Here is a 25570-nt window from a genome sequence, read left to right on the forward strand (position 1 = left end):
TATTGACACAGGGAGAAAAGAAGTAACTTATTCAGCCTCATACAGCTAATAAGAAACAAAGCTTGGACTGAATGCAGGTAGTTCATCCTTTCAACTACCTAGCTACTCAGAGCTGGGTGTCTTACATAACAGGGCAATAGTGCTGGTTCCAAGGCTACCATTGCTTGTCACTGTCTATGTGCCTTTTACCAACCACCACCTTTTTGTGAATTAGATACCTCACCAGCCAATGGGCATAAGAGGGAAAGCCTAGAAATACATTTGAAATGGTAGTGGAAAAGCATACAGCAACACTAGGCAAAAGGCTTTTGAAAGGAACATCTCAAATCTACTCCAGGCCATGCCCGAAGAGGCAGGAATTCCCACCTAACAAAAGCTCACAACCATCACCACCACCATCACCCCATGGCCCAGATTAGAATTCTCTACCTTACAAAAAAAGAAATTAGGATGAGCTTGTTAAACCTGTACAAAATACAAGTAGAACCAGGGAAGGGAAGATCATGAGTGGGATCTGTCACCATGTCTGTATGGCATCATCATCAGAAGATCAAGTGCACCTACCCATCCATACTTACATTCCATGGTGTCTTCATTGGCCTGCTCAGTATCTTCAATGTCAAAGACTTCAGTCATCTCCTTAACAATCTCAGCACTGAGATGGGCTGGTAGAGTGTGGGTGGGTGGTGGTGGTGTATAGAAGCTGATCTTCCCACTGCAGAGAGGTGGGAGGAGATTGATGGTGGTCGATGAGAGACCAAATGACCAAGCAGACAAGAGGATGAGTTCACAAGCCAGTAAGGGACAACAGAAAGGGACAAGAAAATCCAAAGTGGCTTCTAAACAACAATGGGTTGAGTTGCTGGATAATCATTGGGTATAAAGTCCCAAGCACAAGGCCCTTGTGCCTTGACTGTTCCCTGCCCTGGGACTGAGGACACGTTGCCCTACCAGCTGTAATAAACACAGATGAGCTTAGCCCAGTCCTCACCTCACCCAGTCAGCCAGGACAGCTTTGGCAGCCTGTTCCTGACTGTATAAGCCTCCCTTCTTCTTCTTCCCCAAGCGGTGGGCCACTGCAGTCAAAAAGTGCTCAGTGGTCTGGAACCCAGAAACTCCATAATAGTTGGAAATCTGGTTTAGCAAGGGAGAAGAGCGGTCATTAGGAATAAAAACAAGACCCTGGAGTGGGTAGGGTAGGGAATCCACCAGGGGACCTGCTGTGTACCTCTTCCAGGTTGCAACGCTGTAGGATTGTCTCCACTGGGGTCACAGGGTCTGCCAGCTTCTGCACATGGATACAGTTACGCAAGATGGTGCCCACCTCTGAGTTGGGTCCTGGGACAATGCCTGGAGCATCCAGCAACCTGATGAACTTGTCTAGGTAGACCTCCTGCATGAATCTGGGGTGGGAGAGAAGATAGGACTGCATATGCCTGGCATTTAGTCACAGTTTGAACCTGGAGAAGTTGGGGAGACGATAAAGGAGCAAGGGGAGGGTGTCTTACAGAAGTAGAAAGATGTAGGGCTGGTGGGATCTGGGGCCCTACAGACTTGGACCGATTCTAAAATTCAATCTCTGCCACTGGGAACCAGACTGTAGAACCACAGGTTAACTTCTGACTGTCTGGGTTTCAGTTGCTCCATCTATGTAACAGAGCAATTCATGCAAAGCCCAATCTTGCAGAGTTGTTAGGAGGAAATAATGAGAAGGATCAAGTAGGGTGCCTGTCCCACAACTAGGGGGTACCAGGTAAATGAGGGAGTCCCATACCCAGGGGAAGAATCAGAGGATTGTCCAAAATAAGGAAAGGGATGAGGGCTGAAGGCATAGGAGTTGGAGGGAATGGTAGCATCAAAGAGTTGTGAAGTAGGGGAACAGGTGCTTACTTGGTGACCCCAGGAACGGCTCCCACACTGCATGCACGGCTGCGCTTCAGGCTATTGATCAGGCTGCTCTTCCCAACATTGGGAAGGCCTAGAAAGTAGCAGCACATGACTCAGGGTAAAGAACATCAAGACAGATTCTGTGAGGGAGGCCTGGCAGGAGCAGCCATCAGGCCATGGAGAAGCCAAAAATAGAGCCTGGTATCCTGCCTTCCCATTCCAGGCCTTGATCAAGACCCATACAGGGCCTTTCTTTCTCTCTTCCTTTTGTGGACATGCTCCATAAATTTATCCTTCTATCTAGATGTGACACCCACTTCCCACCCACAACGAGGCTGGAGAGAAGTTCAATCCAAGGCCTCACAAACCCAATGCAACAGAAGGTGGACATCAAGAAATGTCTGCAAATGTCACAAGGCCATCTGTTCTACTATATAATTGCCCTGGGGGAAGGGGCTCCTTTCCAGATGCCAGCCTCTTTGAGCAGCTGTCTTTTCTTGTGATCTTTTCTTTTTTTTTTTTTTTTTTTTTTTTTTTAATTTAGGCACCTGTGAACTGCTCTCAGCCTGTGAATAGCTTGTTTCTCCCTCCCTGGGTCTCTCATTCTCACTGTTATCTCTGTGTGTACTTGAATTTACACATGTATACTACCCTCTCAAGTATGTGCTTGGGTGTGCACGTTTTACTTGGGAGTTTCTGTAACACCTCTATCTCTTGGTGATTCTTATTCTAAAATATGACTGCTTTTTGCCTTTTTGTCTCTCTCCCCATCTATTTCTCTAGCATCTCTTTCTTTTTCCATTTATGTTTGTACCTAAGCATCTCTTTCTCATTCTGGCCACAGTCCTTTCTGATTCTCTACACCCCACCAATTCCGCCTCTCTGTAATTCCCTCTATGCTACTCCTGTCAGTCTCCTTCTGACCATGCCTAAGGTGAATCAGGTATGAGGGCTATTAGTGGGACTCCCATGCCCAGGATAAGAATCAGAGGATGGTCCAAAATTAGAAGGGGCTGAAGGCATGGAAGCCTCCTCTACATAGGCTCCTCTACATATTTGCCTTCTAAATGTGTTTCACTGTGTCTCTTTTTATCTCTACCTGTCTCCCTAACCCTGTGTGTCTCTGTCTCTCTCTCCACACACAATCTGTCTCTTCATAGACATGCTCATAGATATCTCTCTCCATGACTCTAGATTGTATCAGTGGGTTATAGTGTATCTAGGCACATGTGTGTTACTCTGTGACTCTATTGAAGAACAGAGGTGGGGTGAGTATATGTGGAACAGGCTTGGTCTACATGCACTTTGCCTCTCTGCGTCTCCAGATGTGCACCCACTGGATGTGTTTAGGACTCCACACATGTAGATCTATATATACATGTTTGTGGATCAATATGTGTACTTAGGTCTGTGTGTGTGTGTGTTCCTTTGTGTCTATATATCTCTCTCTTTAAATCTGCCTTTTTCCTTGAATGTTCTCTCTTTGGATATGATGTCTGCACATCTATATACATGGGGTGTCCTTATTCTTATGCCTCCCTTTTGGCATTTCTTTTTGGTCATTCTCTCCCTCTCTCTGCATGCCTTTGTCATTTAAATTTGTTTATTCTTTCCATTCTCCACCAACTTTGCCATCTGGTCTCCCTGGTTTGTTAATTTTTTTCCTACATCTTCCTCTGTGTCTACTCAGGTATACATATCTACACATTCTCAGTGTCCAGCTCTCTCTCCATGTCTCTACCTTGGCTTCACTTTCTCTGCCCAATGATCTGTCTTTGTCTCTCATGAATTCCCTAGTCCCTTCCCATGATCCCTCCCTGGGTTCCAAAAGGGTCCAGGTTTAAACCTCAGTCCTGCCTTGGCTTACACAAGGCTAAGGTCCACAATCCTTTTTCCTTTTTCTGGGTCTCATTATTCTCATCTGTAAAAGACAGACAGTAACACCTCCTTCTGACAGCTCTGACAAGATGAGATGATACCGATCCAAGCCTGGCACTATGCATTTGGTCCATGGTTCTAACATTCCATACACAGTGGTGATTCTGAACATGCCTTTCTATGCCCACCTATCGAAATTAAAGTTCAGAAAACCCTTTTTGAACCACTCCTCTCTTCCCCCAAAAGGCATATTTAACCCCAGTGAAGTCCCTCTCCAAGGAAGGAACCTAGACCCCATGACTGTTCACCAGGCCTTACCCACAACACCCACACGGATGTGGGTGCGTACTTCACCCAGGCGGCAATAGTTTCCCAGAACCCTCATGAGATTTTCAGCTCCAAAGCAAGCTTTGCTTTTTAGCAGCGATTCAGGGGCTTGATCCACTGGCACATTACACCGATTCTGGAAAATAAGGGCTGTTACAGAAGAGGCATCAGGTAGCAGATGCAATCTGAGTCCAGGTTTTCAACTTTCAGGGAAACATTCAGGAAGTCCCTGTGATGACCAAACTCCTCAGCCTTCAACACAGGGCTTCTCAGACAGGCCCTGAACACCTACTCTTTTCCACTCCCCTCTACTGTCTTTGCATCTCCAGATTTCTCTGTCTCTGCTTCTACCTTGACCCATGTATCTTGCTTCCCATAGCAGGGGCAGGGTAGCATCCTAGCTCTAGACAAGTCTGAGTTCCAGTTCTAGCACTCACAGGCCTATCCCCAGAAAAGCCTGCTTTCCTTCTCCAGCCCTTATTGCCCTCAAGTGCACAATAAGAATGCCTGCCCTCCCTGCCTCTATAGGGATGGGGTGGTGACTGGACCACAGACTACCTTCTCTTGACACCTCACACAGGATGAGGCCATCTCAGTATCCATCTCTTTATTCCTAATACCACCTCCTCTGCCCCAAATGCCCTTCCTCCTTTGCTTCTTCCTTACTCACCCCAAAATGGTTTCTAATGCCACAAAGTTAGAATTAAACTAAACACCCATCAATAAGAAATAGGTTCAAAAGGCCTATCTGGCATATACTTAAGGTGGAATACAAATGTAACATAGCAGGTTTTTTTTTCTTTAATTTGTTTGTTTTTTGAGGCACTGGGGATTGAACTAAGGGGCACTCTACAACTGAGAAGCACATTTAGTCCTTTTTTTAAAATTTTGAGATAAGGCATTAATAAATTGCTGGCCTTGGCCTCAAACTTTCAATCCTTTTGCCTCAGTCTCCTGAGTGTCTGGGATTACAGGCATGTATCACCATGCCCAGTTGGAATACAACTGTTCAAAGAGACTTACAACATCTTTGCCATCAAAATGGCCACAAAATTAGGCCATGGTATACAGCTCAGTAATAGACTGCTTGTCTAGCATGCGCGAGACCCTGGGTTTGATCTCTAACAGCACACACACCCACATACAAAAAGGTCAAAAGACTATAAATGAGACACCATGTTTCTCAAAGACTTAAAAGTTAAAAGTTATCTAAATAAATTCAACATAGATTAACTCTGTTTATCTAAGGATTTCTGTATGGGAAATGTTGATTTGAGAATCAAATACATGCCCCTGGGACTAAAAATAGGCATGCCTACAATAGAAAAAGAAACATTAATACTATTAAATGTTGGCAAGGGCATAGGAAGCCAGCTATGGTGATGCATGCCTATAATCCCAATGACTAAGGAGGTTTAGGAGGGTTACAAGTTTGAAGTCAGTCTCAGCAACTTAGCAAGACCCTGTCTCAAAATAAAAAATAGAAAAGACTAGGGATGTAGCTGAGTGGTAAAACAACTCTGAGTTCAAGCCTCAGTATTTTAAAAAAAGTGTAGGGAAAGAGGCCCTAGTTATCTACCCCACTGGTGGGAATATAAACCGTTACAGCCATTATGAAGGGCAATTCAATCTATGTCCTGGAAGATGCAAAATACACAAAGCCTATGTATGACCCAGTGACACCAATATTTGCCTACAAGCCAAGGAGACATATACAAGGGAATCTGTGAAGTACAGATTATAACAATGAAAAACTGGAAACTAGGGGCATGGGTTATAGATCAATGGTAAAGTACTTGCTTACAAGGCTTGAGGCCCTGGGTGTAATTTCCCAGCACCACAAAAAGTAATAAGTTTAATGCCTGGGCTGGGGTTGTGGCTCAGAGGTAGAGTGCTTGCCTAACACGTATGAGGCACTGGGTTCAAGCCTCAGCACCACATAAAAATAAAATATAAATAAAAAAAAATAAAGGTATTAAAAAATAAGTTTAATGCCTGGTACAAAACTGAAAAAAAAAAAATGTTTCCCTAGCACCAAAATTCTCTCTCTAGAAGCAACCATTGTTTCTGTAATACATTTTTATAATAAAAAACATATTTCGGGGCTGGGGAGATAGCTCAGTCAGTAGAGTTCTTGCCTTATAAGCACAAGGCCCTGGGTTCGATCCCCAGCACCCAAAAAAAAAAAAAAAAAACACCATATTTCTATATTAATGATATCCTTAACAGCTTATAACTTTCCTATGTTCATATATGAATACAAAACCAGTGAAACTCCACAGCATGTACAACCACAAGAATGGAATCCTAATTAGACTAAGTTATACTCCGTGTATGTATAACACATCAAAATAACACTCCACTACCATGTATATGTAGGAATAAAGAATTTTTTAAAAGACAGTATGACTTGTTTGAAAAGTGGGGCTCGGGTTGTGGCTCAGTAGTAGAGTGCTTGCCTAGCACACGTGAGGCACTGGATTCAATCCCTAGCACAACATTAAAAAACAAAATACACATAATAAAGGTATTGTGTCCATTTACAACTAAAAATATTTTTTAAAAAGTGAATGGTGGTATATATTTTTTTGAAAAGTTAACAAGTTTTAACTTCCTTTTTCCAAATTTCCTATGCATAGTATGTTATTACCTTTAAGGTTGAAAAAAAAGAAGCATACTTCCTGAAGAGCAATTTATAGGAAAGAGGAAACTGAAACTAAAATTAAAAAGTCACCCAGTAGAGCAAAAGGCTCAACATTGAAGGTCCAGTTCAATTACTAAAGGGATAAAGGACCCAGTCCACATCATAACCCCCTAACCCTGGTCCTAGGCTACCCAAAAAAGGACAGATGCCCTCATCCCAGACTTACCAGGTTTTTGACCTGATGTTGGGTGCTGGCCTTAAAGGCCACGGTTGGCAGTTCATTACGAAGGTAATCCAACCATTTCTCCACAATCTCCTTAGGAACCAGATCTGGGGAAAATAGAAACAGATGGGGTTGGCAAGAAGATCATCTCCATGGCTCACTCCAAAGACATATTCATAAACACCCAAGGGTCGCGTCACCTCCTGCCAACATGTCTCTCCACAGGCCCTGTCAGTCCTTGCCCAGTCCCCAGATGGGAGTTACAAAGGAGAGTCTGGTCTCTGGGACCATTTGGCTCTCCCTGAAGGGGCCATTCTCTCAGGGAAAATGTGCAAACTAGGTGTTTGGTCCAAAATGGCCTCTTTCCAAGTCAAGGTGCCCAAGGTGCCAGAGGCCTGCCAAAGATTGTCTTTCCCTCTCTAAAACAGAAAGGGATGGGAAAATAGTTCAATGGTAGAGTACTCTAAAAAAACTAAGTTTAATACTTGGTGCAAAAATGAATAAAATGTTCCCCTAGCTCCCAAATTCTCTCTATAGAAGGACTGAGGATGTAGCTCAGTGGTAGGGCACTCCTGGGTTCAAACCCCAGTACTGCAAAAAGAAAAATAACAACTGTCACAAGAATGACTATCATTTGTGAAGTACCGACCATGAACCAAGCACTTTATCATTAGTCTTCAAACAAACCTGTCAGGTTGGGACATTCATGGCCCATTTTTATAGACAGAGAAATAGGAGATCTCAGAAGTGACATGACTTGTCCAATAAGTCACAGAAAATAGCACAGGTAGGATGAGACATGAACCTGAATGATTCCTGAGTCCATATGCTCTTTTACCCCAATCTTTAGGTTACAGTTTGGGGGAGAGGACTGCCAAGTCATAAAAATGGCTCAAAATGGCAAGAACAGGGGACTGAAAGACAGGCTTGGACTCCACATCCACCTTGCACTACACTCTTTTGTGTATGTATTTGTGTACCTTCAGACAATATTTCTGGCTTTGAAAATTGGAACAAGAATTCCTACCTTGCATGACTGTTGTAAGTACCAATGTACTGCTGGATCTGTACCTGGTTTGAGCTAGTTTTTCAAGAAGGCTAACCCCTTCTGTGCCTTACCCAATTCAGCCTAACACCTACCAATCTTGTTCAAGACCAGGACCAGCTTCTTGTTGCCCTCTGCCCGCAGAACAGCCTCCTCCATTTGGAAACAGCGGCAGCCCAATGGGTCTCTAGCATCCAGGACTTCCAGAATCACATCAGAGTATTGCACCACCTGCATGGCAGAGGACATAGGGATGAAGGCAGGGAACAGACTGGACAGTAGCCCATGAAAGAAAAAGTCTTCATTTCAGTCAAGAAAAACCAGAAATGGAAAGGAAATTAAAATGGACTGGGGCCCTCCCATAAAGGTCTTACGAAATGGATCCCTGCACCTTACGGAACTCCTTGTAATAAGCCTTCCTTGTAGCCTCATCATCCAGCTGAGGAAACATATTTAATTCCTGCAAAACTTCCTCCTAAAAGATAAAAAAAGGAGAATGGGCTGGGGAAAGAAAGGAGGAGAGGGAAAAAGACACAGATAAGAGTGCGGAAGTATGGACACACAAGGGCTTTGGAAACCACAGGAGGTTGGGGGGAAGCCATGTCAGTCTCAGTCCACCTAAAAGTAATTTTGACCAACCCATACAGTTGAGAACTGGAAAAACACATGCATGTAGTGAATGTTTTTAGCTATGTGTACGCATATATTTGAGCACCAGTCAGAGGCCTGAGCATGCACAGTGGAGTATAAGAGAGCGATATGAGGAAAACAATCTATGGTAGACATAGGATTGGGGAGGTAAAATCTGTACTATATGTCAGAGAAGAAAGTCTGGACTTGACAAGTGTATACCTGTGTGTGAGTCAAGAACAGGACAGAAAGGCAGTGAGAAGGCCCAGAAGGAAGATGAAATCACCCATAAATGCTTCTCTCCCTCAATCCTCCCCCTCATAATCTTACTCCCTCTTTTGCATGCCCTCCCTCATCACACCTCTCCAAGTCCCCGCAACCCCACCACCACTCCCAGCTTGGGGCTCAAGTTTGGGAGAGATGCTCTCCAGAGATATCTGGTCAGAGGTAAAGTTAAAAATGGCCCCTTATCTCCCTTTCATCCTCCCTCCCTGTCCCCAATGTTTTCCTTCCTCTCTGCACTTATTCCTTTCTTCCCCTCCAACAACCTCACACCCTTCCTGTCCCTTTTGCAGAATGATAGCAAACCCACACTAATCCCAACCAGGGGCAAGGGCTGCTCTCTTACCTTGCGTTCAAACTCCTCCTGCCGTCTCAGGACATCCTGACAGTAGCTCTCAATGGTCCTGCGTCTGTGTCTCTCTTGCTCCCGAGCAGCCTGCTGCTTCTCCCTCATCTCCTCAACCTAACAAGTAAACAGACACTAGGACTATAGCTGACTAGATCTACATACTAAGGGAGGAATGGATGACAGATGAAGGAAACCGTGCTACATGGCAGAGGTAACAGAAACCAGGGTACAGAGTGAGGACAGACAGAAGAGCAGGAGGAAGAGTACTTGAAAGGAAGAAAAAGTTGGAGAAATGAAAGCAAGGAGATAGTGGTAGATAAAAATAAAGAGAGAGAGGGAACTGTGGCACACACATGTAATCCCAGATACTCAGGAGGCTGAGAGAAGGATCAGAAGTATCAAGTCCAGCCTGGGTGACTTAGAAAGACCATGTCTCAAAAATAAAAAGGGCTAGAGCTGGGGCTAGGGATTGTAGCTTAGTGGTATAATGCTTACCTACATGTGTGAGGCACTGGGTTCGTTCCCCAAGCACAACATAAAAATAAATTTAAAACAATAAAGATATTATGTCCATCTACAACTAAAAAAATTTTTAAATAAAAATTAAGAAAAGGATTGAGGATATATCTCAGTGCATACAATACCCCTAGGTTCAATCCCCAGTATCACAAAAAAAAGTAAAACTAGAAAAAGAGTGTGTAAAGCTAAAAGAGACTGCACTCCAAGCAGAGAGAATCACTTAAGACCAGACAAGAAAAAAGGACAAGGTCCTGAGATATATTCCCATTTTAAAACCAGGAAGAAAAAGCAAAGAAGCTGGATGCCACAGTACTGGCCTGTAGTCCCAGCTACTCAGGAGATGGAAGTAGGTAGATCCCTTGAGCCCAGGATTTCAAGGCTACTTCGAGCAACGTAGATACCCAGTCTCAAAAACCACACAAGCAAGCAAGCAAACAAAAAAGCAGGAAGAAGAGCAGCAAGAGAGAAATGAAAAAATTTGGTCAGAGAGGAAGGAAAGATCCAGGACAGTGGATGTCAAAGTCAAAATTGGGAGTGCTTCAAGGAAAGCATGGTCTCAAATGCTGAGAATTCCACTAAGATGAGGGGGAAAAACTAGCCATGAAAATGGCATGAAGGATGGCACTATGGGAGGCCAACAGGGGTGGTTTCCATGAAGCAGTGGGAACATAAGCCAGAGAGTAATGGATTGGAACATGAGGGGAAAGTCGGCAAATAGAGATACTAAATCCTGTATCAAGGTAACCTTCTTCCCTCACTTTCCCCATCCACAAACAGCCTCAAGAAGCCTAACAACTCTGGCCACTACCCTTCCACTCAACACTTCTGCAGATCTGGCATGTAAGCCAGGCCCTCTCTCTCCCCCGAGGTAAAGAAAGGGCTCACCCTCTTCTTCTTTAATTCAGCCTCCCGGCTGGCATGATCATTGCAATGAACAAACTGGGGAGTAGAGTGCACTTTGGAGGTTGCTTTCTTCCCATTTTGCTTCATAGGCTGGTCACCACAAAAGAAGAAAAATAAATCAAACAGAGAACTGAATCCATAGAAATTACCTCATCCATGGAGGGGCAGAGGTTAAACCTGTTCAGAGGAGTATAGCTCTAGGTGGAAAAGAAGGAGCAGGCCAAAGAGGTTTGGTCTCCAGAGATCTACCTGTTTGACTGAGAAGAGACCCTCCCTTACCTACCCAAGCAGAGACTGACTAAACAACTCCAAGAAAGTGGTGGGGGCCGCGGCAGCTGAAAAGGTTTCCCAAGGCCAAGGCAAAAGCTTTCTAGACAAGTAGTTCCTAAAATGTGGTCCTTTGGCCAACAACAGCAGCACCAGGGGACATGTGAGAAATACAAATTATCAAATGCCATGCCAGAGCTACTAAATAAGAAGCTTTAGGGAAGCACCCAGCATTAAAGTCACTCTAAATATGATTCTGGAGAGCTGTTAAAAGTCTGTAACCAGGCCTGGTGGCTCATGCCTGTAACCCCAGTTACTTGGATAGCTGAGGCAAGAAAATGCCAAGTTTGAGGTCAGCAACTTACAGAGACCCTTGGCAATTTAGCAAGAACCTCCCTCAAAATAAAAAATAGAAAGGGCTGGGATGTGGCTCAGTGATATGGTACCCCTGAGTTTCAATCCCAGTTCCACAAAAAATACATAATTTTTTTTTAAAACAGGGCTGGGGGTAGGAGTGTAGCTCAGTGGTAGAACTCTTACCTAGCATGGCACACGGTCCTGGGTTCTATTCCCAGCATTACAAAATAAAAAACAAATAAATGAATAATGAAGATGGATGGGGTGGGGATAATAGCTCAGCAACAGAGTTCTTGCCTAGCATGAACTGATGCCCTGAGTTTAATCCTCAGCACTTAAAAAAATGGGGATTGGGCTAGAATTGTAGCTCAATGGTAGAGGACTTGCCTAGCACATGTGAGGCACTGGGTTCAAGCCTCAGCACCACATAAAAATAAATAAATAAAATAAAGGTATTGTGTCCATCTACAACTAAAAAATATATTTTTTAAAAAATGGAGACGAGGGCTGGGGTTGTGGTAGAGCACTTGCCTAGCATGTGTGAGGTATTAGGTTCGATTCTTAGCACCGCATATAAATTAATTAATTAATTAAATAAAGGTCCACCAACTAAAAAATTTTTTTTAATTAAAAAAGAAATGTGGGTGACAATAATTCCAACCAAGGTAAGTAAAGCAAAAAAAAAGCATTATATGGCCTGTGGTGGGAACTTAATACCTGCTGCTGAATCTCTGTTGCAGCCACCCTGAAAGGGAGAAAAAGCCAGATCTACGAATTCCAATGTGGTGCTCTGTCCAGAGTTAGCCAATTATCTACTGACCTGATCCCCAATAATGGGCATGCCTTAAGGTAGAGCCAACTTACCTTCTTACAGCCTTTGGAACTTTTACCTGTTTTTTTATTTTCTGCAAAAAAGAAAAAGAAATAAAGGAAGGAATCATCATTCATCTATCCAAAATGTGGTCACACCTTAATCAAGGTCAAGCCACACTGAAACCTAAGAAGCCTCAGATACTGTGTCTGTCTAGATTCAGCATAAGACAGAGATGCAGATGTCAAAGAGATACAGAATATAACATCAGGAGAGTTATTTCAATGTAAACTCAAACAATTTTTAAGGGAATTCTGTAGTTATCTGAATGTGTACTTGTCACTCCCCTGCCTCCAGTTCCCACCTCCTTGTTTGGTGTACCTCAATTATTTCAGTGCCAGGGTAAGGTGAGGGAGCATGCAGCAAGGGAAGGTGATCTGATGATGATCAGCAGGCTAATCCTGCAAAAATGCCCTCAGCATATGGAGAGAACTATCCCTTCCTGCTGGCCCTGCTCAGGCCATTGCCTCCAAGGAACCTAACCTATTAAACTAAACTGCTGCCTCCCTTGGATCCAACAAGGAGAGAGTTGCCACTTCTCCAACCATGCCTTAACAAAGCCCAGGAACTTAAGTGGCCTATGGCCTACCCCCAACTTCAAAGAGAAATCCCATCTGTCATCCCCTTCACAGCTGGCCTCCTGGGGAAAAATGGTTCCCCTAAATTCTCACTACTTCCAAGGGGGTCAAAGGAATTCCGAGAGATTGAGGAGGTTGTAGAAGGTCAGGATATATACAAACAAATATATGAGCAGCTCGAAATTACCACACAAAGAATAGGCTCCACAATCATTTGGGGTGGCCAACACTGAAGCAGAGTTAATACAGGAAACAGAACTTAAATACTACTGCAAATCCTTAAGGAAGTTCAAGAGATACTTCAAAGGAACTGTGTGAGAAAGATTCCTAAAACTAAAGGGATAACTTCTAGTCTGTTACTAGAGAAGTTTCCCTGAATGTGTAGGACAAAGTCTTGGGGGGAAAAAAAGATTCCCTAAAGTTGAAATTGAATAGAAATGTAATAGATGTAGTGGAAAACAGAATGGACATCATTAACCATCAAATTAATATTAATCCAGAACTATTTGTCTGACAGAATTAATATGTAGAATATATAAAGAACTCAAAAAACTTGACAAAAAAATCAAATAACCCAATTAGTAAAAGGGCAAATGAATTAGACAGTTCTCAAGAGAAATAGAGATGGCCAGCAACTATATGAAAAAATGTTCAACATCATTAGCAATCAGGGAAAAGCAAATCAAAACTTACACTGAGATTTCATGTCACACCTGTCAGAATGGCAGTCATCAAGAATACAAATAAAATGATAATAAATGCTGCAGAGGATGTGAAGAAAAAGGAACACTTTCATACTGTTGGTGGGATTGTAAATTATTACAACCACTATGGAAATCAATATGGAGGTTCCTCAAAAGGCTAGGCATAAAACCACCATACGACCCAGCTCATCATACCAAAGTGATACATGCATACTCATGATTATAACAGCACAACTCATAATAGCCAAACTATGGAACCAACTTAGGTGTCTATCAATGGATGAACAGATAAAGAAAATGTGGTATACATACACAACGGGATTTTACTCAGACATAATGAAAAGTGAAATTATTACATTTGCAAGAAAATAGATGTAACTAGAGATCACTATGTTAGGCAAAATAAATCAAACTCATAAAGTTAAAAGTCATATGTTTTCTCGCATATGTGGAAGCTAGAGAGGAAAAGGAAAAGAAAGATGTAGATGGATTCCATGAAAATCAAAGGAAGATCAGTTGCTCAGGAGATAGCTCAGCTGGTAGAGTGCTTGCCTTGCCCTGGGTTCAATCTCCAGAAACGCACAAAAAAAAAAAAAAAAACAAAGGGAGATCAGTAAAGGAATGGGTCCAAAGGGTCAGGGATGGGGAGGGAGGAAGAAGTGCTGGGGGGTAATATTGGCCAAATTATGTACTTATATTTTATATTGTGTACGTGTACAAATATGTAACAGCAAATACCATCAGTATATGCAACTATAACACACCAATAAAAATGTGGAAGAAAAAAACATTAAGCTAGAGGACTAAAGGAGAGAGTTTACTTTAAACAAAAATACAAAGAAAGGGAAATTATAATTATAAAAATGGAAATATAAAATTAAAATGGAGATGGAAGAGAAAAAGGTACAAATGGAGACACAATTTTCTTAAATAATATATGGAAGTTCCTTAAATTGAAGACAGGCTTAAGGTTTCAGATTGGAAAGGCACATGGAGCATCAAGATTAATAAGCATCCAGGCATGGTAGTGCATGCCTGTAATCTAAGTTACTTGGGAGGCTGAGGCAGGAGGGCTGCAAGTTTGAAGCTAGCCTCAGCAAATTATTAAGACCCTGCCTCAAAATAACAAATAAAAATGGCTGAGAATGTAGCTCAGTAGTAAAGGACCCCCTGGGTTCAATCCTCAGCTCAAAAAATAAAATTTACAAGGGGGCTAGGAATGTAGCTCAGTGGCAAAGAGCGTGCTTAGCATGTGCAAGGCCCTGGATTGAATCCCCAGCATGTCAAAAGAAAAGATTAACCAAAAATAAAACAACAAAAAACATACCAGAGGCACATCCAGATGAAATTTCTGAACTCCATGGGTAAAGAGAAAAATTGTCTAAGCTTCCAAACAGGGGCTTCTAACAAACATGAGGGAAGCAGACAGCATTCCCAAATCTGCAACTCAGAGACAGAAGAACGACAGAACAGGTTGAATATCCTTATCCAAAATACAAGGGATCAGAAGTGTTTTGGAACTGGACGTGGTGGCACAGGCATGTAATTCCAGCTACTAGGAAGGCTGAGGGAGGGGGATCTCAGGTTGTAGGCCAGTCTCGACAATTTTGTGAGACCCTGTCTCAAAAAATAAAAAAAGTTGAGGATATAGTTTAGTGGTAAATTGACCCTAGGTTTAATCCACAGTACTGAAAAATAATAATAGTAATAAATAATTTTGGATTTTGGAATATTTACATATAAAGATATCTTGGGGATGGGACCCAAGTCTAAACATGCAATTTATTTATGTTTCACATACACCTTAGGACATAGGCTGAAGTTAATTTTATAAAATATTTTTTAAATTTTTGTGTATGAAACAAAATTTCAGAGTGTGGAATTTTCCACTTATTACATCATGGCAGCACTCAAAAACATTTCAGATTTTGGAATATTGGATTAGGAATGCTGAATTTGTAAAAAGATCTGAGAAAAGGGACTATATATCAAGTCAAAGTCCTCTATCTGACCAATAGATTGCTCTATGTGGGAAAAAAAAGATTTTCAGAAATGCAAAGATTACCATCTATGTTTCCCTTCTGGTAAAACTACTTGCAAAAATAAAAATTAGGGGTTAGCTCAATGGTACAGTAAGGCTTAGCATGTGCAAGGCCCTGAGTTCAAGTCACAGCACCAAAAAATAACAATAAAATAAAAAGTAAAAACAAAATTATATCAGAATAAAGATTTTTAAATAAATGAAACAAACGGTGACAGGAAGGAAATATATTAAAACTTTATCATAATGTCTAAGAAAAAAAGCTGGTGATATGGCTAAGAATTATAATATATTAAGAAAGGATTCTTAAAATCCAGGAAGTATATCATAAGGAAATAGCACAGAACTAAAATACCAATGTCAACAAACTCCAAAAATCAAGTAATGGGGACTAGAGAAGCAAAAACATGAAATCACACTAAAATCTTCACTCTCTAAGATAGGATGAAAACAACTATTATTTTTGTAACATGATAGAGAAATGTTTTTGTCCTTTTTTTCAATGCTAGGGACTGAACCCAGTGCCTTGTGCATGCTAGGTAAGCATTCTGATTGAGCCACATCCTCAGGCTAATTATGTTTGGTAATTCCTAATGTTACATTAATTACTGGGGGAGGATTATTTATTTTTCCCACCTCCTACCCCTTAATCCCTTTCCTCTACTGATCTCCTTTTGATTTGCATGAGATCTGCCTCTATCTTTAACTTTTTCCTCTCTAGATTCCACATACAAGAGAAAACATATAACCCTTTACCTTCTGAGTTTGACTTATTTCACTTCCATTGTGAGTATATACCACATTTTCTTTATTCATTCAACCACTGGACACCTAAGGTGGTTCCACAGTTTGGCTATTGTGAATTGGGCTACTAAAAACATGAGTATGTATGTACCACTATAGTATGACGACTTTAATTCCTCAGGATAAATACTGAGTAGTAGTTACATACCTAGTCTTGATTTCCTCTGTATTGATTTCCACAGTGGTTGTAATAATTTGCAACAGTATAAAAGTGTACCTTTTTCAAATCTACATCTTCTCCAGCATTTATTATTATTTGTATCCATGATGACTGCCATTCTGACAGGTATGACATGAAATCTCAGTGTAGTTTTGATTTCCATTTCCCTGATTGCTAATGATGTTGAACATTTTTTCATATTGGTTAGCCATCTCTATTTCCCCTTTTGAGAAGTATCTGTTTAATTCATTTTCCCATTTATTGAGTTATTTGATCTTTTGTAAAGTTTTTTGAGTTCTCTATATAATATAGATGTTAATCCTCTTTCAGAAAAGTAGTTAACAAATTTTTTTCTCATTATGTAGGTTCTTTCTTCACATTCCTAATCGTTTCCTATGCTGTGCAAAAATTGTATAATTTGATGGTGGAGGATTATTTTAAAACTTCATCAATTTAGCAAAAAATAAAACAAATTAAGTAATAAGAGGAAATCACAATAAAAATAAAATGGTTGAAATTTGACCAGACATATGACCAGATTACATTAGTTACCATAACAAATGTGTGTTGAATTTTCCCTATTTTAAAAAAAAACACATATATACTCAAAACAAAAACCAAGTCTCCTTTTCTTACAAAATACTCATGTTGCAACAAGAAAGAATGTGAGGGTTGGAATGAACCAGGTCTGGCCATTTTACTCAATAATTTCCATCTGTCTAACTTCCCTAGAAACTGAGTGCCTGTGCTGGCTGGACACAGTCATACAATGAAAGAAAATGCATCACACCAAGAGGAGGAAAGCATCTGCTCACAGGGAAGAAGTTAAGGGGGGAACAGTGAAGAGGAAAAGGCAAGAGATGCTGTCTAATTACTCACAGTACTACAGCACCCAGGAGCTTCTACATATTGGTTTTTCAACAGCTTCAGAAGGAAAACAGCTACCATATTGCAGCTGGCAGATGGCAGTACTTACTCTGGCTCAACAACTACACAGCTATATGACCTTGAACAATTTTGTTTTTGTTTGTTTTTGAGATGGAGTCTCTGCTATGTTGCCCAGGCTGGTCTCAAACTCCTGAACTGAAGAAATCTTCCCAAGCAACTGGGACTACAAATGTATATGAATGCACCAGGCTGAAGAATTTTTTTTAAATCTCTGAGCCTCAGTGTCTGCATCCAACATCTAGGCCAAAAATCACCAACTCTCAAATGGATATTCTAAGGCTGATCTCTCCATTCATTCATCCCTTATTTCCCATGCTCTGGGTGCCTGTTTCCCCTATGTCCCTTTACATCCAGCTTTGCACAGACTTCATCTGTCCCATCCTCCCTCTACCCTGTCATCAAACTCCACATAATATCCTCTAAAAATCTCATGTAGGTGATCAGCACTACCCTAATTCTTCAACCTTTCCTTGAGAACATTCCACAACCTCCTTCCTGCCTTGAGACTTCACTCTCCCAAGAAAAATGCTTCACTTGCAGGTCTCTCAAAAGTGGTGGTTCTGGCTGGGGACATAGCTCAGTTGGTAGAATGCTTGCCTAGCATGCACAAGGCTGTGGGTTCAATCCCCAACACTACCAAAAAAAAAAGTGGTGGTTCTGTCTGGAACATTGTTATCTTGTGGTCTTCCACCTAGAAGACCTGTCCTCCAGACTTACAATGGTCAGTCTGTAACTACTTCTTCCTCTTGTTAAAAAGGAAAAAAGTAGAATTAAACCCTGCTCCTTGAGGACCTCGCCTTGCTATCTGTCACCTAAATGTCACTTTTCCTCATTTATTAAAGTACCTGGACTGCAGCTTTATTTTCAACCCAATTCCTGTCACCATCAACCTGGGTAACTTTGGAGATGACTGAGTAACTATTCCAATAACCTGGGTTTTCCCGCTTTCTTGAAATCCTCACCTCCAGGTATCTCCACCCATCTATCCATATGGTTATACCTATGGGGGCATCACCTATAATTGCTTGGACTTCTACAAGCAATCACAAACATGCCTCTCTCCTATCTTCAAATTCATTTAACTGTCTAGAGACTTGAACCATCTACTCAGTTCTTTATTCTTCAGCTACCTCCACCTCTGACCAACTAACATTCCACATTCTATCATTACAATCATGCTCTCACACGAAACTTCAATTCCCTTGTCCTTCTATCACCCCACCAGGATATATTCACTGGTGTTTGTTGATCAACCTGTCAGCATTATACACCTGTACCACCAACACTGATGGCTGTAAGCTTTTAAAGTAATGAAACACTCTCCTTTTAACAGCCACAGTGGTGCACACCTGTAATCTCAGTGACCAGGGGCAGGATTTAGGCAGGAGGACCTCAAATTTATAGCCAGCATCAGCAACTTGGTGAGACCCTCAACAACATATCAAAGCCCTGTCTCAAATTCAAAGACTTGGAGACTTGGAATGTAGCTCAGTGTGTAAAGTATCCCAGGTTCGATGTTCATTATCAAAAAAAAAAAAAAAAAAAAAAAAAAAAACACTTCCCTTTTAAATAACCACTCAAACATGTTCTTAAAATCGCATTGGGAGGGGGAAAAAGGATCTCATGAAAATCAAAAGGAGATCAGTAAAGGAACCAGGGAATGAGAGGAGGAGAGGAAGGGGGGAAAGTGCTGACCAAATTATACATGTATGAATTTCTAAAAATAAATCCCAACATTTTGTACCACTGTAATGCGCCAATAAAGAAATGTGGAGAGAAAAAGTATAAAATAAAAATGATTTTATTTTATGGTGCATGGTGGTACATGCATGTAATCCCAACTACTTGAGGCAGAGGCAGGAGGATTTTAATTTCAAGGCCAGCCTGGGCAACTCAGTGAGACTCTGTCTCAAAACTTTTTAAAAAGGGCTGAGGGTGTGGCTCAGTGGTATAGGCACTCTGGGTTCAATTCCAAGTACTGCAAAATACATATTTGAGAGGGATGTAGCTCAGCAGGAGCACACTTGCTTACCAAACACAAGGCCCTGGATTTGATATGAAATGCCACAAAAAAAAAGAATGAAATCCCAGTCACTCAGGCTACTGAGGCAGGGGATCACAAGTTTGAGACCAGCCTTGACATGATCCTATCTCAAAATAAAGAATAAAATGGACTAGGGGTGTAGCTAAGTGGCAGAGCACCCCTGGTTTCAATCCCCACTACCAGAAAAGAAAAAATGTATTTGAACATTCCTTGTAGGATCACTCAATTACCTTCTCAGATTTAATCATTATTATTATTATTTTGGTCCTAGGTATGCCCATTTCACAACACAGGTATTCACACTACACAGAATCTCCCCCCTCATCTTTCCTGGTAATCTTTCCAGTTAGTCTGATCATTTCAGGTGCAATTTACCAATGAAAGTCTTTGTTTCATGTGTGCTGTAAAGTTTTTATACTCAGTTTAACTTTTACCATTTAATGTATGTGTATAGTTTTATTTTTCTTCCTTCCTCCCTCCCTCTCTCTCCATCCCTCCCTCCTTCCTTCCTTTCTTTCTGTAGCTAGGAAGCAAACCCAGGGAATCATGAATACTAGGCAAGCATTCTATCACTCTGCTATACCCCAGCCCATTATTCTTTATTTTTAAAAATAGTTACATGGCTCCAAAATCAAATGTATATTTTCATGAGGGGTATAGCTCAGTGGTAGAGCATTTGCTTAGCATGCATGAGGTCCTGGGTTCAATCCCCAACACCACAAAAAAAAAAATGTGTTTGAAAGGTCTCCTTCCCACATGTGCCCCTACCCACTGCAGACCCTTTGCTGTCACAAGAAACCATTTTACTTATTGGGCATCAGTTTCTTTCTTTTTTTAATTTTTTTTTTTAGTTGTAGATGGACACGTTTAATGTGATGCTAAGGATCAAACCCAGTGCCACAAGGTAGGCAAGCACTATACCACTAAGCCCCACCCCTAGCACTTGTTCAGTTTCTTTATGAAAATATGAACATATATTCTTATTTCTATTTTCTCCCATAAAAGGTAACACTGTAGTTCTATCAGCAACTTGTCTTTTTCCACTTAACAAATCCTGAAAATCTTTTCATCTAATGGTCTTTCCATACAACATGCTTGTTCCAAATAATTTTTCCATATATTTCCTCATTTTTTCAAACTGCCTAGATTCCTACATACACATATATCTTATTTTATAAGATAAGATTTTATTGTAACCACCTAATGTCTTTTTCATCATTATCAGTATTTTTATTATCTGGTTGTAGATGTTGCTAAATAAAGTATAATTAATTTTCTTCATTTTTCTTGTGCTACTCTAAGTATTATTTGCTTTTGGTATTAACACTGGGATTTTGATAAATTTTTTATTATTTTATAAAGAAAATGTATTGAATTTTTTTCACCAAGCTCTACATAGGCAGGGCCACAGTTCACACAGAATACAGGTCCATTGGTGCACAGAACCAGCTGACTATACAATGGTTGCAAAATTCCTGTCCAATCCACCAAGCGTGTTACCCAAATGTTGTCATTTTCTTTGTGGACCATGGCAGAATAAAGGCAGGGAAGCTCACAAGTGCACTTGTCCAAAATTCCTTGCCTTCCCTTTTATACAGGAGAGTCTGTATGTCATAAATGTCTTCTTCTGAGCTGTAGGCCTCATGGTAGGAGAGGGAACTGAATAAGTACTTTGACAAACTGAATCACTCTAGTACCTAGCACACACTAAGTAACACAAACTATGCTTCATCATGCCAGGCCCTTGGGACACAATGATTAATCAGGTAAGGATGAGAAGTCAACAGTGTACTTGCAGAGACAGCCCTGAACACATGGTTAATAGCCCCAGTTTCTATGGGTGCAGAGTCGAAACAAAGGAAGGGGGTAAACAAAGAGGGATTCCCAGAGGAAGTGATGTATAAGTTGAAATCTGAAAAGCAATAGTTATTCAGTTGAAGAGTGAAGGGAGGGGAGGGAAAGAGTCCTAAGGCAAAAAGAATAGCAATTTGTCCACATGGTCTATTTCACAGTTAAGAAAGACCCTAGCCAGTCAAAGGGGCACATGCCTATAATCCCAGTGAGGCAGGAGGATTGCAAGTTCAAAGCCAATCTCAGCAACTTTGCAAGCAACTTAGCAAAACCCTGTCTCAGAATTTAAAAATTGTTAAAAGGATTGGGTATACAGCACAGTGTTTAAGCACCCCTGGCTTTAAACCCCAGTACCAAAATAAAAAGAAAAATCCAAAGGGCAGGAGAAGCCAGATAACTATTAGTGGGAAAAATAGTGTACGCATCCTCTGAGGGGCCAAATTCCAAAGAGAAATGAAAAGACTCAATTTTATTTATTTGTTTATTTATTTATTTAGGGTACCAGGGATTGAACCCAACAGCACTTAACCACTGAGTCACCTCTGAGTCATTGGGATTACAGGTATATGCCACCATGCCAAGCTTCCAGCTACTCAGAAGGATCTCTTGAGCCTAGAAATTTGAAGTGAGTTGGGTAACATGGCAAGACCCTGTCTCAAAAAAAAATCCTCACAATAACTGCAATTAGGTAGATGCCATAATTAATTATTTCTATTTTGTAGTTAAGGAGAACATGGTTAAGTAACTTGTCCACAGTCACAGAACTAGCAAGTGAGAAAGCTGAAACTCAAACTCAGTCTAGCTCCAGAGTCTATGCTCTTAACCACTGGTACAACTTATGGTACCAACTTGAAGGTATAACTCATAAAGGAAAATATAAGGGCTGCACCATATAGTATTTACTGCCATTCACCTAAGATCAAGTCACTTAATCTTGCTGACCCTCAGTTTTCTTACCTTTAAAACGGGAATGGTGGATAAGGGAAGCATTTCCTATAAGAAAGTCAGCAGGGCAGCCATGATACCATATGTAAAATACCCAGACTAAATGATCTGGAAAATACTGAGCAATTTTTTAAAGTCACTATGAAATACTATGAGTATTCACTAAAAGCAAAGGATTGGGAGGGAGTAGTTCAAGAAACTCACTGTGTCTATGCTTCATCATGATGTATCAGTCCAGCTCGAAAACAGGTAGTTTCAAATATGCCCACTTTTTTCCTATCAGAATGGGAGAAGAAGCAATTTGCACAGACCTGGGAACCACAATGCCACAAGCCCTCTCTTAAACCCACTAAAGGTAAAAATGAAATGTCAAAGAACATGATGAGAAAGCCCTAACAACCAGAGATGCTGGGAGAAGGGGCTACATTAGAACTAGGTTCTAACATGGCTAAGTGCACACAGGGAAGACAGTGTCACAGTATCCAAAGAGAGGAGTAGGTCTGAAGCTCTCTTCCTGAGTGGAGCTGGTGCCTCAATGAATTGAATGGGGTCCATCTTGTAGTGTTATACCCTAAATAAGGGACTCAGCTAAACCCCTTCACACTGAGGGGAGAGGAACATGCATGTTTGTTTTTGTCATGAAGTGGGGTGATATTTCTTTTCCCAAGTAGGAAGCCCTGTCCCTCATCTACCCCAGGAGGTAGTGGTGGGGATAGACTGCAGGAGTCTACCCTGAGGAAAATGGGTCTCAGAACAGGGCCTATATGTCCATGTGCCTGCATGTGTGGCTGGGGTCTATACCTTTGGCAACTGGAGGTGCTACCATCTGTCCATCTACTCTAGGGTGCAGATAAATGTGAAACCAGCAGCGGGTGACTGCTCTTCTGCTGCATGGAAGAGAAGTACATGGAAATGTATCTCCAAATTGTTGGGAGGGGAGGAAAGGGGTTCTAGGTCTCTCTACCCTGGAAAGGGTTGTGGGGCAGGACTGATATGCCTGATTTCACCATGAGGTGACATTAGTGTCAAACAAATAGAAGGAAACTGTGCAGCTTTGAATGAGTAGGATTTACACCTTCCCTGCAGGGGGCTATTCTGAAACCTTCCATGCATGTTGGTGGACAGGGACCATCTGTGTATCTTTTATGTGGATCTGTTCTTATATTGGCAGATAGGGGGTATCTTGTTATTTTACCCTGGATAAGGAGAAACCAATCTGAGCTCCTGGACCTTGAGTAAGGAGGAGAAGACTTATGTGCACTGCACCACAGGGTGACTGGTGATTTCACTGCCTCTTACCATTACATGTTAGGGTAGCTGCACCTCTGCTCTAACGAAGTCTCTCCCTTGGCTACATTTGGTTATAAGTCTTTGGAAGGAGGTCTCTGGGTCTACTTCAAAAGGAGATAAAAAACTGAATCCTCCTAGCTGAGAACTTCTTGAGGGACACATGGGACTACCTCCTCATATATTAATGTCTGTTCATATTTGCTGTGAGGCACTTTGGGGTGGGCCTTTACAAATTCAGTAAAACAGCGCTTCTGAATGGGGTAGAGGTTGAGTTTAATTCTCCACAATTAGGACTCCCTCTAGCCCAGGAAGGAGGAGTAATCTGCGTGGTTCTCCATATACTGAGGTCAGTGCCTATAAACACTGCAGGGAGGGGTGATCTTAATGGCTCTGCAGGAGTGGGGGCGGGGCTTTCGTCAATTAGGTACTCAGTAGAAGTGGAAACTTGCAGAGGTCACTAGGTCTCTACACCAGGAAAAGAGGTTCCCTAATTCTTTACATGTTTTTCAGCTAAAATATAATGGTGTGGGGGTGGGAGATACATCAAAGCCTGTCCTGGGGGAGGAGATGCCTCAATGCGGATCTGTATCTTAAACCAGAAGAGGTCTACACCACTCAGTCCTATATTAGCCATTGTATCCCTATATAGGTTGCGGACAATGTCGCCACACCTTCGGAGGGCTGACGTCTGCCTAACACCGAAGGGAGTAATGCAAAACGGAGTATCGCTATCCTGAGGGTTGGAGAGCCACAACGACTTTCCACACAAGTGGGGGTCTTGGCCTCTCTGCAAAGTGTCCCGGATCTACACCTTTCTCGATGGGGTGGGGCAAAGTCTCAACCCCGCGAGAATTCAGTTTGGCGCATGTCCACGTGCGGAACTATCCCTGCCCCTCTTCCGGGCCCTTCTACACTGGAAGAGAGCCAGCTGTTTACCTCTCTATTCCAGGCTGTCAGGCATCTCTGGTTTCACCTCAAACAGACGATCCTTATGGTGCGGCCAGCTAGGTGAGCGCTCACCTTGAGAAAAGAGAATAATCTCTTACCTTCACTTCCGGCGGGGATCAGAGAGAAGAGAGTCGCACTACCAGGACGGAGGACATGCGCCTGTACGGCTAGGCTCTGACTTCCGGATCCCAGCCTCGCGATGCGTGATTCCGTGGCTGAGCTCGGCTCCGCCCCCTGAGCGTCCTCTTCAGAGGCGGGGCCTCAGGTTATCTACTAACCCTTCGGTGCCTCCCTCGCCCTCAAGCCGGTCCCGCCTCCTGGCTGCACTGTAGGTTAGGAAATAGCGGAGGGGAGGAAGGCAGGGAAATGGTAAGGGGAGTCATCAGATTTCCTCGTACGGTCATGTAACCTACGTGTAAGACAGAATCTTGTACACAGGACTCTCTCTAGAATTAAATATACATGTTCCCAAATCTTAGTGACCAGGCAATAATTCGGCCTGCCTCAGACGCGGGCGGGGGAGGGGGGTGTCTTTGTCTGCCTGGAAGATGGCGACTGGCACAGTGTGAGAAAATGGCGCCTGGGTCACATGTCTAGCCGAGAATTTCCCACCTGAAGTGAATTGGGTTAGCAGTTCCCAGCAACCTTCCCAGTTCACAGGGCCCCAAACTAACCCTGAGGCAGCCACTCCCAGAACTTCCTGCAGAAGCTCGGATCCATGGCCAGGCCCAGCCCAAGCAGGAACCAGGAATAACTGGAAAGTTCTCCCACCTTACGCTGTACCCTCCTCTCTCCTTCCCTGAATCGCGGAGCACCCTGTGCAGAGGGAATGAATTCTTGTCTCTGAAGTGGGATCAAGTAAGGGTTTTCTCGGAAACTGTCTTGAGGAGCACCTGACGTGGCTGGAGAGTGAGGTGTACCCCTACAAACAGTAAATAGTTGAAATAATGGCTTCTCCTTAATAGTTTCATTCCAGCAGCTCTTTCCTCTAACCTAGACCTCGGGATGGGGCACAGGGTAGGTGGGGCTCTACCCAGAGGATTTGTTCCTCCACTTTAGCACATCTGCTGAAAAT

General features: G+C 42.1%; 1 protein-coding gene across 2 annotated transcripts in view; it reads right to left on the reverse strand.

The window, feature by feature from the left end:
- The window catches only part of GNL3L (G protein nucleolar 3 like), a 33752-nt gene extending 9012 nt beyond the window's left edge, over positions 1 to 24740 (reverse strand). Inside the window, exons 1-13 of one of the 2 annotated variants that reach the window (XM_079124113.1) lie at positions 24594 to 24740; positions 22462 to 22533; positions 12176 to 12216; positions 10670 to 10777; positions 9263 to 9379; positions 8396 to 8479; positions 8100 to 8235; positions 6963 to 7066; positions 4084 to 4228; positions 1891 to 1978; positions 1229 to 1403; positions 992 to 1134; positions 579 to 715 (exon numbers count right to left, since the gene is read on the reverse strand). In XM_079124113.1, the coding sequence (XP_078980239.1) occupies positions 579 to 715; positions 992 to 1134; positions 1229 to 1403; positions 1891 to 1978; positions 4084 to 4228; positions 6963 to 7066; positions 8100 to 8235; positions 8396 to 8479; positions 9263 to 9379; positions 10670 to 10777; positions 12176 to 12216; positions 22462 to 22480 (1297 nt within the window). In that variant the 5' untranslated portion in view covers positions 22481 to 22533; positions 24594 to 24740. The remainder of the gene's footprint in view (positions 1 to 578; positions 716 to 991; positions 1135 to 1228; positions 1404 to 1890; positions 1979 to 4083; positions 4229 to 6962; positions 7067 to 8099; positions 8236 to 8395; positions 8480 to 9262; positions 9380 to 10669; positions 10778 to 12175; positions 12217 to 22461; positions 22534 to 24593) is intronic. The other variant, XM_079124114.1, reaches the window with a different exon arrangement.
- Positions 24741 to 25570: the final 830 nt, after the last annotated feature.

Source organism: Sciurus vulgaris, assembly GCF_902686455.1.
Source record: "Sciurus vulgaris genome assembly, chromosome: X".
Taxonomy (NCBI): Eukaryota; Metazoa; Chordata; class Mammalia; order Rodentia; family Sciuridae; genus Sciurus; species Sciurus vulgaris.